Source organism: Branchiostoma lanceolatum, chromosome 10, assembly GCF_035083965.1.
Source record: "Branchiostoma lanceolatum isolate klBraLanc5 chromosome 10, klBraLanc5.hap2, whole genome shotgun sequence".
NCBI classification, from domain to species: domain Eukaryota; kingdom Metazoa; phylum Chordata; class Leptocardii; order Amphioxiformes; family Branchiostomatidae; genus Branchiostoma; species Branchiostoma lanceolatum.
In genome coordinates, this window is record NC_089731.1 from 13,704,648 (window position 1) to 13,717,342 (window position 12,695).

General features: G+C 40.0%; 1 protein-coding gene and 1 non-coding gene across 3 annotated transcripts; both read left to right on the forward strand.

The window, feature by feature from the left end:
* Positions 1-146: 146 nt before the first annotated feature.
* LOC136443714 (leucine-rich repeat and immunoglobulin-like domain-containing nogo receptor-interacting protein 3) lies at positions 147-4,476 on the forward strand. Of its 2 annotated transcripts, none has more exons than XM_066441065.1 (5): positions 147-419; positions 1,821-2,036; positions 2,451-2,519; positions 2,906-3,088; positions 4,120-4,476. In XM_066441065.1, exons 1-5 carry the CDS (start codon positions 161-163, stop codon positions 4,179-4,181), a joined length of 789 nt encoding a protein of 262 aa, XP_066297162.1. In that variant the 5' UTR covers positions 147-160; the 3' UTR covers positions 4,182-4,476. The 2 variants fall into 2 exon arrangements, with proteins under 2 accessions (XP_066297162.1, XP_066297161.1); XM_066441064.1 differs by having other exon boundaries at positions 2,451-2,525; positions 4,120-4,473.
* Trnai-aau (transfer RNA isoleucine (anticodon AAU)) lies at positions 664-737 on the forward strand. The gene has a single exon. It is a non-coding gene; the product is annotated as a tRNA-Ile (tRNA).
* Positions 4,477-12,695: the final 8,219 nt, after the last annotated feature.

Sequence of the window (12,695 nt, forward strand, 5' to 3'; positions counted from 1 at the left end):
ATTTTTCACTGAGAATAAGGTAGCACCGCTTTGAAATCGTGAAGCATGTTGTCTCAATAAAGATGTCTATATTGAAGCTAGAATTTGACCCGAAAGTAGGATTGTAATCGCTAAGTTTTGCTTTTGAATATTCCTTACAGATCCGGCGTCTGTTACCAGAATGACAGAATCATTCACCGCTTACTACGGCGAACACGTGACCCTACAGTGCATCGCAGAAGGTATCCCCATCCCAAACATCACATGGGCCAAAGATGGCGTTCAGCTGAAGTCTCGTTCGTCAACTCTCGCGAGAAATCTTCGTCAAAGCACGTTGACCATAGCTGACGTCCGTTCGAATAACAGCGGGAGTTATAAATGCACAGCTGCTAACAGTATAGGCACGGCTGATGCCAAGTCTTCCTTCATTACCACACAGCGTAAGTTCATTAATTTGATCTTTGTTCTGATTAGTTCAAAGCTACCTGGCTGGGGTATTTGGGGTCAAGAAACGTTATTATTAAATTAAGAAGAATAAGGTTCTGTTATCGATAGATGCCTTATTTGTGTTTTGTAATAAACACTGATTTTTATCACTTTTGGGCTTTCTTTTAGTTGTCTAACACATATACTCGTAGACAAATTTAACAGTGAGGGACATAATTGTTACATTATAATTAATCTGGCCGGTTAGCTCAGTTGGTTAGAGCGTCGTGCTAATAACGCGAATGTCGCGGGTTCGATCCCCGTACTGGCCAATAAGTGCTTAAAAGGTACATTTTTTTATTCTAGATGTTACTTCTATTTTAGCAATTTGTTTCTCCATCAAATATAGGACAATTTCTTCAAGAACAACATTTAAACGTTATAGAGTACATTTTTGTAGTTCAACTTGCAAAATTTCAGTAAAAGGTCAGGCCGCTATGGTCATAGTTCAATCCCCGTGATCGCCAAATTTGTATTGTGCTCATACATTGCAGTAAAACCCAGAAATGTAAATGGCATTAGACTACACTCATGCATGGAATGGGTGTATTGAAAATAACCAGTTTGTTTGTTTCTTTATTTCTTTCTTTCTTTTCTTTGTCTATATTGTTGTGCGTCCCCAGTTATGTGAATATTGCAAGATGGGAGTATGTAATGCGGAGGTGTTACAATAGGATACTTGGAGAATTTAAAGAATGTATAATACAATGCTAAACTTTCTTCCAACACTAAGGTATTCACGGATCGAATTTTCGACGACCACTGTCGCCTTCTTCAGGATCAATAATGACCAATCGCTGCCGAACGTAAACTCGCGAGAGTTACGGACACGTGACTCTATTGACACATGTCACTGCGGATACGTGACGTCAGCAATTGGTCAAACGTGCCAGGAAGTTTATAACGCCCACTGTCTCTGTTGAGTGACGGCTGGAGTGCCCTGATATATATGGCCTCCTTTATACCTCTCATAAAGTAGTCCTGTTCAGTGTCCAGAATTCTGACTTTGTCCAGCGAAACGGTATGGCCCGGAGATTCAATGTGGATGTGTTGAGAGACTTCAGACGAATGCGAGCTGGGGCGTTTGTGTTCAAGGAATCTAGTTCTCAATGAGCGTTCTGTCTCACCAATGTAGAATTCTTCACAAGTCCCTTGTCTAGTGGTTCCCTGACACGGAATGTGGGATTCGATCCGTGAATACCTTAGTGTTGGAAGAAAGTTTAGCATTGTATTATGATTACTACCAACACAGATGAGCTTTCATTATAATTTAAAGTATGGTTTGCCTCGTTTCTAGATGTGTTCAATATCATTTGATTACACAGAAAAATAATATTTCCACATACTTTTCACAGCACCTTACAATGGTTTGAACATGCGGACCATAGCCATCGTGGTGGGAGTGACGGTGGGACTTCTGTGGCTGGGCCTGTGCTGCTTCCTTGTTGTTTGCTACATGAAGAGGCGTCAGCATCAAGCAGAGAAGACCAAATTTGCGTTCTACTACAACATGGGGAGGAGAGATCCTTCAGACGTAGATGGACCACCTAAGGAGGTCCCAAAACTTCCAGGTATTGAATACCATGGTACCAATTATAGAAATGATACCCCCCTTGAAAACGGAAGTATTTCAATCAGCTGGTTGTCTTGGTTATTTGGTTATTCAAGCATTGTAGAGTGACAGCCTGCTGGTCCGAAATGGTGTAATAGGATACTTAGAGAATTGAAAGTAGGGTTTGGCTCGACTCCCATGGTGTTGTTGTTGAGAGACAGAAGGACCGATGGCTACACGCACACAGTAATGTCATCTCACTAAGAGATTGTTGCGGTGGTTAAGTTTCATTGCAGAACGCAGTCAATATGTAGGCGGTTATTCCCTTTATACTGCTGGTGATTTACGGTTATATCTATCTCCAGATCTAAATTGCATGTCTTTTGCATCCAAATGCTATCAAAATGACCAATATTTGTCTTTTTTTTTACAGAGAAACCACGAAATCCCACACCAGTAAACACTGGCATTCGCACCATGCGGAAGTCCAAGAAAGGACAAGGTAAACGTACGTTGAATGTCCGATTGTTTTCACATTCTTTCTTCAGAGAAACATTCCATTGCACAAAGTGTAAATGTCTTGAGACTAACAAGTGCCTTCCAAATGAGGAGCATTCTACTTTCAAAGACGCATTCTCCTTTATTGTAAATTATGCCAATTACGGAGCCGGGTGTTTTATTTTTATGTACACATTTGCTGTCTCCACGGTGTTTTATAAGCTTATTTACGTTTGGCAATATGTACATTAAAAAGACAAATGCGCAACAGAACTGACTACAAAAGAGAAACTGACAAAAGAACTGTCTTCAAGCGGGCGGATTTCTGGATGAAGGTCAGTTTTATGGCCGATTTTTCTTGATTTCAATCATGATTATTCTGCCATACAGAGAGAAGATACGCCCGTGTGCTGTACCCGTATCTGGCGATTGAAGAGAATGAGCTGCAGCTAGAGATAGGTGACGTCATCGAGGTGCTGGAGGGGGAAGATGGCGGCTGGTGCCTGGGTTACCTGAGGGGCAGGATAGGCCTGTTCCCCTCCAACTACGTCATGTTTCTCTCAGGCAACGACGGTAATCCTCATATTTTAAATCCTTTTCATTTTGTATTTTTATGTATCTGAAACAACAGAGTACAGCAGTATTATAAAAAAAGCACAGGGCATTGCCCTTACAGTATGCTATTCTTTACTAGATATGAGCGGTATTGTGTAATCTGAGCTATTCATTGTGATGTGTATCGAAAGATATTTGGCATTAAGTATAACTGTATCTAACATAGAATTGACAGATGTCCATACAATATCTTTTTCTTATCTAAGCATTCTTAGGAGTGTACGTGTGTGATATCATTCAAAGTGTCTAAGCCTTATGTTCGCCCCGCTTGTATAAACATGTATTATGTAGATATGTGTAATCCTTATATACCAAAAAAAGAACATTTTTCCTTCTGCCATATGTCTTTCTTTGGAGTCCATTATGATTGTGTTGAGTACTAGCTTAACGGCTTTCCAATCTTAGCCTTTAAAATCCTAGACTGTCTGTCATTTTCGACACCATATTATTTTGTACAGACGGTCTCATATTAAAACTGCCCTGACAAATGACCAGGCTTTGTAAGAACACCAGAGTCGTCATCATTTTCAAAACAACTAACGACAGATGACACCATATCAAATTGCGACAAATATTGGATTTCATTGAATAAATCACTGTTGGCATGTGACTATGAAACGCTTGCAAAGATACATTTGTACAAAAATTAAGGAGTAAAACCGCTTGAATATATTCATACGTGTAACAAGTTCAACGATATTTGTTTTTCATTTCTAAAGTCAAGAAATGAAATAATTTTATCTAGTGGCATTAGTAACTATTCTTGGCGTTTCTCATTACCTGGATGTCTAACCTTCATCAACGTGATAGAATGGGCTGTTAATACATATAAACATGTACACATAAAGATACACATTTTTTATACGAATATTTAACTGTATGTTAGATGACACTTGATATCAGCAACGCTGGTTGGGTGACCACCTCCGTATTGCTTCGCTACAATTTCAATGAAATAAAATAATGTGGTTTTTTTTGTTTATTTACAGGACGACCAGGAGTGGCTAGACAGGTTATCGAAGTGGAAGAGTCCGGAAAGAGAAGCATCTGAGAAAACAAAAAGACACGATCATAGATATCAAGCCACGAACCGTATTGGTCAAGTGTACATATACAGTGCCTACATGGTATATTGTAGTGCGGTTACTGCAGAGCATTAAGAAAAGAAAATGGGGAGCCATTGAAATCTCTAGGAGCTGTAACAATATCATGTAATGCTACGGTCACAATTGGAAAGAGGGGCCCCGCCGGGCAGTTTGCGGGCTGCTTTTTTCACTTTCGAGGGTGACCCCTACGTGGCCCTGTGGGACACCCTGCGGCAACAGGGCTCTTTTTTGGGGGGCACGGCTGGGTCCCGCTTTTTTTTTAAACTCGGAGTTAAAATTAACCTGGGACCTGGGGACAAATAAACGCCGTAAGCTAATAGTGAGAACACCAAAGGGTACTCCCACGGTATCCGGCAGTTCGCCGGAACAAATTTTTGGCTTCCGGGACCGGCCAGGGTTACATCCCCTACGTGCACCGTTGCAAATATGACCTAAGCATCACTGACCAGTACATACTGAAGGTTCCTAGGCTGCTGTACTAATCATAGTCTCTTGTTGGACCGCCTTACCATATTCCCTCCACTCTTTCTTAACGTTTACACTTGTCATTACATACTATACTTGCACCATTCATTATTTCATAAGTAATGCTGTACAGGCTCTAAAATCAATTTCTGTGATAACTGTTTCTACATTTTATATCATTCACCACCAATTCTATAACTGCGTGTATTATCATGAAGATATTGTCTTAGTTGCATATCAAAGATGCGTAGCCTCTTATTAAACAATGTGAAGTGTTACTGTATAACAGTAGGAAAAATGATTGAAATTGGCCAGGGAAGACAGAGCTAAACAATATGATAAGACAATTCGCCAAATCTTTTTGTATAGTTCCCTCCCATGCCCATCCCACAGAAAATGATAACCAAGAACAAGCATTGCTACCCTACTTGGCTAGTAGACATCTTAATACATATAATGGAATAGCAAGAACCATTGTGAGCAAGTTATCCTCATCTAGAACAAATCACATATATAACGTAATACCTAAAAAGGACAAATTAGCCAGTAGCTAATTGGTAGGTCATAAGGACCTGTATGTGTATACCTATGCTATCATGTAACAACAGTGCTTGTCTATATTGCCTCAGCTACAAATGCATTGCGCCGTGCTATGGTTTGTTCAGAAGTTGTTCAATACATTTTGAATAAATGTTTTGTATGTATACATATCGGAATGGTACAGCGTCTGTTCCTATTATATTTCAAAATAATTCTATCAGAATCATAAAGGTGAACACATCGTTATGGCACCGACAACGTCTATTACTTTTAAAAATCAAAATATATTTTTCAAAATCATAAAGGTGAACACATCATGATGGCACCAACAATGTCTGCTCCGTTTATATTTCAAAATATTGTATGCATGTTTTCATGATCATAAAGCTTTAAAGGTGAACACATTGCAATGACACCAACAACGTTGACACCAGAATCATAAAGGTGAACACATCGTTATGGAACCAACAACGTCTCATACTTTTATATATATAAAATTTTCAAAATCATAAAGGTGAACACATCGTTATGGCACCGACAACGTCTATTACTTTTAAAAATCAAAATATATTTTTCAAAATCATAAAGGTGAACACATCATGATGGCACCAACAATGTCTGCTCCGTTTTCTATTTCAAAATATTGTATACATGTTTTCATGATCATAAAGCTTTAAAGGTGAACACATTGCAATGACACCAACAACGTCTGTTCCTTTTATATTTGAAAATATTTTTTTAAAATCATAAAGGTGAACACATCATGATGTTACTGACAACGTCTGTCCTTTTATATTACAAAACATTGTTTTTGTTTCTAAATCATAAAAGGTGCACACATCACGATGGCACCACCAACGTCTGTTCCTTGTATAGTTGAAAGCGTTGCAGTTATTTTTTTTATAATAAAGTTGAATACGGCGCGACCACCAACGTGTTACGTCATCAACATACTTTTAGAGAAACTTCTGACTAAACCCGCCACTTGCCAGTCTCCTGGAGGCAGACTTTGGAGGCGTTCCAGACGTTGGGGGTTTACAGTAGTAATGCCTTCTTAAGTCTACAAAATCTTACCACATTAAAGGACTAGCATTTTCACGGGCTCGCGAGTGTAGACGTTGTGGCGGAGCCGTACTTGGGGATGGCGCCACCGGCTGAAAGAGCACAGTTATCCGGAAAATCCCCGTGTACTGCCCCTGAGGCCCGTGAGCTTGTAGGCGATCCGTGGAAAGCTCTCTGAGAGGATTGTGAGGGCATTGGTTTTACGTCAGTACTTAAGCACGGTTACACTGGTACAAGGTGTGCGAAAAAATCAGCAATTATTCGTATGAACTGATATGAACATTTTACACATACGTTTCATAATATTTACACTAAAAAAAGAAAATTTATTCATTTCCATATGCAACAATTAACTTAGTTTGAATATAGGAAAATGTGTTAAATTTGTATAACCTACTTCAACTTTAAAACGTCACCTAGCGAATCCATCTCTCACAGCAAGCTGTAGATTCTAGAGCTAGCGCTGGTGGAAATGACTACATGGTTAATGTTCAGCAACCATAACGAATATTATGTAGGCATGACTCTTCAGCAAATACAAACAAGTCGCCCATGTCTGACTATCACAATCACTGCTATTTCCTATATCATGTATATATTGTTAGCGTTGACAGGTGCATAAAAATTCATGAAGGTGCAGTAATCTGCCTTTCCGCTAGGCGTCTCTTCCATAATATGGACTGCTGCTACTAAAGTCTATGAGCTAGGCAATAAATAAAGATCCTTTTTTTTCATGTGTGTACTTATACCCATCCACAATAGAGCGTAAATATATTCTCTATGCATGTGAAAATAACACCAGCTTATGACAGTTTTTTACCTTGCCAAATCAGACAAAAATCGCCATTTTTGACACAGTCTGACGCCTGTTATGTACAATTAATAATGCAAACATGCCATCATACCTTTATATCATATCATCGTAATATTAATGTATTCATACATTTTATGTCTTCTCTCGCCTGTAATGTGCGTTTATCTCGCTTGAAAAGCAAACGACTGTCCTCCGGGTTCTTTTCCATCAGAAAGACCCAACGGTGATGTTAAAATTCAAATGGCACCGATAACCGCACATCATATCCATAAATTTTCCCCATAAATCTGAATATATATGCAATACATAAAAGCTGGGTATGATGTGTGTTTTTTTTATCTTGCGGTCTCAGCTTTTTTCCTGCATGATAGTATTTTGCAAACATGGTGGTAGACGAAACACATTTTATTTCAAACTTTCCCTTCGACAATCACCAAAGAAAGGATCTCTTTAAAAAGGCCACCAAACTCCATCCTCACTTCTCCGCTTTTGCAGAAAAAATGAAAAATACTCTCCTCTTAACATTATAGAACTCGCACATTACAGAAAACGTGTGATCCTTCGTCTTCGACGTCTCTGAAAAAGGAGTCAACCCCATTAGGTTAGAATTTAGTGTCAGATCAGTTAGACTAGAGTAGTCGCGTACTATATCGTCCTCTGTAGTTTATCCGTTCCTTTTCATGACACTTGCAAGTAGCACTCTGGCAAGAATTTGGAATAAACTTTTATTTCTATACCCTCAATATTCACGAGTTTTGCACCAGAACGCCATCATAACCTGTTGTATGGAGCGTGACCATCGATTGAATGATAACAGTTATTTCATTTCGGATGCTTTCGCTTCCTGCAAATTAGGTCAGATTTGGACCACTGTTTTTAGAAAACCAAAATGCAGAAACCGTGACATGATATATGATCCTGACACAGACTTTGGTTAGGAGTGTTATCTATCATTGTCTTGTTTACAATTCCAAAACATCGCTTTGTAAAGAAAACACTACCGCCCCCCACCCCTCCCCTTCAATGGACTATAGCCTGTACCGCAGGATTTCGATTAAGCACCAGGGTGTTTCCCATATTTTGAAGTCCCTTTACTAACATTTCCTCTGAACTGTATTGAGAGGAAAGGTCCGCTGCCTTTTCCGTTGGAGATCCTATATTGTAGGCACAGTTGAGCCCTCATAGCCCGGTATGGTTAGGAACTCATTCCTAACCGATGAACGGCCGGCGCTGATATTCTGATAGTTTTGCTTGATGGAGTGCCTTTCAAAGGGTAATTCCCTTGTCGGTTAGGGGTTGTCAACTTTGATAAATTCTTGAGTCCTGCGGGCACAGACAACCCCCTTTCGTGAGCTGTCGTGCCATACAAGATTACATCAGTAGAGTGGTTGCGGGCACCCCGTAGCATGTACCACCACGATAACATCAGGTATTGCCATGAATAAGGTTGGGTGTTGCCAACGTGCGTACACTGCCGACAAGCTTCCCTTGGGTGAATTCAACCCCTGTTCTTTGCACGATACGGTAACGATGGTCTTAACACACAGTCTTTCACGATTGAATCAGTAGTCCACTGAAACATGCGTGCTCCAGGGGCATTCCCGATGAGCGGTACTATGATAATAGGTTTACGTGCAGGCGCCTGGTAGTGACCTCATTGAGAGGCAAGGTGCCTGAAGGATTAAACACACAGGCTTTTGTTAAGTTACGGGTCGCACGATGACCCAGCCTCCGGGATTGCTGTTAGTCACGCCATTAAGATGCAAGGTGTAAATAGGGTACATCATTTGGTGTGAGTTGTCTACTCCTAAGGGGACGCTAACACGGTGTAGGTGGAAATACTTCTCGAAGGTGTCGCGTGCTCTATTTGCAAAGTACATTATTGAACATAGTTGCCAACGCACGAGGGTACGAGGGAGGTCAAGCTCTATATATTATTTCAAGATCTATGTCTAAGTAGGTTGCCCTGACGTCGCAAGACACCAAAATGAGTTAATTTAAGATGCTACACACTTACGTCTAGGCTGATGGTAATGATGCTTTTAGCTGGTATGTTATACAAGCTCTGATATTTGACTTGAAGATTTTTCTTGAATGATGTTATGCATGTACTAAGGTACAAATCATTCCTGGCTTGTGATCTATAGTAGTCTGTTGGGACGTTACGTGGAGAAACTCTCTATGCTAAAGAGATCTACGTTTTATCACTAACTCCAGGTACGAAATACAATGACTAATACGTGAGGAACATTATGCCAAGTGTGTTTTATCGTATAACCATATATAGGAGCATGGTGGCGCTTGCTTGCAAAGAAGACACGCAGCAAAGTTTTTTTACCCGTCCGCACAAACATTCTAAAATAACAGACTGCTGCCGTAAAAATCCTTGCATTAATCATAACAGAAATTGATGCAGTATGATGTAGCTGGAATGTTTATGACATGAATATATCTTGGGACAAGGAAATATGACAAGGTCTAATTTCTTTAACAGGGTCAGAAAAGGCGGATATGTCGTTAGGTTTTATGTGATAAGTCTATGTCGTATGACCTTTTGCGCACTGCCAAAAGATGGCCTATCGTACGAAGGAAATTTGAATATATATTTTTTTCTTTTCAGTTCTTGTGAAATTGAACGCTGTGGGAATACAAAATTGTGGTTTATACGCCTGACACGTTTACGCATATCGGACCTCTGGAACTACGTGTAAAACGTTGTTAACGCTAAATCATTCTAATATCTGTGTACACATAGCTTTACAAAATTAATCTTGATAATTGTTATTCTTGGGTACCCATAAGCCTTTCAGGGAGCACAATTTTCAGCTGAGTCTACTCCGCATCTACATAATTTCAATTTTGCATATTGTTTACACAGCTTCAAAAATTTGATATAAAACTTTACAATTTATCATCCTGATTTATGCTGATTTTAATATCATCTAATTATCAGGTGTCTGCACTCGCTGCGCTGACGCCATGCTCTGTTTACTTTATGGTTGTGATGAAAAATTAGATCTTTGGCCCACCCTCAAAATTGTGTTTAACCCCTCTCGGTGTTCAGTATTCCGGACTTGTTCCCTTCCTAGCCCACCCCGTAACCTTCACGTAAGCGGTTCGATTTTTTTCATCACCGAAACTCATACTACATCCGAACTTTGACTTTCAGAAGACAACCTTATCACGTTATTACTTCCTGGAAAATAAATCAATACCCTATGTTTTTATATGAAGTATAAGTCATATCGCAGTAAAGTTTCGTGTCTATATAGTATTTTTGTTACGCAAAAGGTGTTTGAAATTTACGGGGCGTTGTTCTCATCTGGTCGTTAGAAAAATCGATAGTAACTTTTATGCGTAGGTAGATTTTGGCCAGAAAATGTCGTCTGAACTAATTTAATTCCTTACAACTTCATTAAGTTAGATAAATCAGTATTAAGACTACGCTATGCCCTACCACTTAACGTGCTGATACTGGTAGTGCCACAGTGCGAGTGTATATATATTCTCGTAGGTGGCAAGGTGGTCTTGAGATAAGGGTTGTTGACTTAAATGTAAAAGTTCTCGGCTCGAATCCCTGACGGGGCCCAGTGCTGTGCCACTGAAAAAGGACACTTTAGAACCTATTCCCTCACTCGAATCAGGTGCCTAGCTTGGATAAGGGATGTCCCATCGGATGTGAAAAGGCGGAGATCCAATGTTTGAGAAGAGCACCACCTCGAGCACGTTAACGGGTATGGATCCATCTGGTGTGAGTGGTTCAAACATTCTCCGGGTTTACATTTTGAAAAGGTAATAGCCATGTGTTATGTCAATCCTTCCACAATGTAGTAAATCTCAATAAGTAAACATGTTTGTCTCGCATACCCTGTCATTTTTTGGTCTATTTTGCCTCTTCGCCCGGTAGCTAGGTCTTCATGGACAAACCACCGACAGAGACGAATTTTACGAGGCTTTTACGACAACGCCTGCCTGCCTTGCCAAGAAGTTGTAAACCAACTCAACAGAACACCGTACCTGAAAACACAGTCTACCCGGCAAATGTATTCTAAGCCCTGTTGTTGTTCGCTTTTATGTAAAGTGCATGCTTTCATATCATGCCGTTTTTCACACTTCAGTTACTGGTGATGTATACTATACCCGCCATACAAAATAAAGGCTGATAGATATTCTATATTCGCTGGTACACTCTATCGACTGAATGTATGTACATATAGGTGCTACTGTTGCCGTCATATTTTCTTTTTGAGGGATAGGAGTGCATGTATCTGTTTGCATTGCCAAAGAAATATAGGTGCCGGAATAAATTCTACATAATATAAGCTCCATATACACAAACAGCGTACATAACGTTTAAAGTAATTCTGCCAAGTGAAAATGAGATATCACCGGGAATAACTCAGCTTGGAACCGTCAGTCGTTTCAAAGGCGGTCTTTTGTGCGAGGGATCGTAAAGCGGGGAGGACTATTTAGTCGCTAAACAGTGATATGTACCAGTGCTAAGGAGAAACATGCCACTGCATGAATAGAGCTCTAACAGCCTACTTTAGCATGCATAGTCAATACATATATGTCTGACCCAGCAGTTCGTAGAGTTGTTCCACGCCGGTTCGTTTCTATAGCCAGAAAATTGCCTTCGGAAATCTATGGCACAGTGGACCAGACCGGTGATTTCAGCGCAAAGCAAAGGGCTCCCACGAGCCGGGGAAAATGGGTTCCTATCTGGGCTAATCCATAAGTCAAATGACATTTAAACTACAAACCATTACGTGTTTCAAGCGTCCAGTTAAACAACAATTCTTCTTTGTGGACCTCAAACCGTATTCTATCCTTCTACACTGGGAACATCTGTTGTAAGTATGTAGGATGTTTTTCAGTTCGTGAGAACCGATGTTGACTAGTTGTAAAGAACGCCATCGTTAGCAGTGGGGTTCATTAGTATGCCAACATGCACGCCAACGCTTAGGAAAAAAATCTTTAGTATTTCCTATGTAATCAGTATATCACGGTTACCGCGCGCTACATTATAATCATGCATACAGGGGCGTTTTTGCTCCTAGGCCTTTTCAAAAGACGTACATGATTTGTATTTCATTCTACTCTCCTCCGCACATCGATAACTCACGGAGACACCTGTCCAGTTGTGGTGTTTCCGTATCATAGCTTCCTTTGGCAATGGAAATCTATAGACGGGCGTTTTATTGCCGAGACGTCACTGTAGATGAAAGGGGGTGGAAAGGGTCACACGGACGCCAATATAGGGCAGTTCTTACTAGACGTGGGATGAAGGAGACATTGAGCGTAAAATATTCAATCTATCAGAAGTTATATCTTTTTTATATTAAATTTCTTCGATCCAGGTGGCAACTGTAATACATGTCTGAGATCAAAATGTTGAAAACATTCACTATCAATAGTTTGTTCATATGGTGTGTAGTTGTTGCATATATTTCGTCATTTAATTTCTCTTATTCAGGTAGCAACCGTAATACATGTCTGAGATCAAAATGTTGAAAATACTCACTATCAATAGTTTGTTCGTATGATAAGCGTTTGTGCAATTTTATGAAGTTGCAAA

Coding starts and splice junctions, on each gene's coding strand:
- LOC136443714 (XM_066441064.1), top strand. CDS start 161: ATGACAGAATCATTCACCGCTTACTACGGCGAACACGTGACCCTACAG. Junction 420..1,820: donor TTCCTTCATTACCACACAGC/GTAAGTTCATTA, acceptor TACTTTTCACAG/CACCTTACAATGGTTTGAAC. Junction 2,526..2,905: donor CAAGAAAGGACAAGGTAAAC/GTACGTTGAATG, acceptor TCTGCCATACAG/AGAGAAGATACGCCCGTGTG.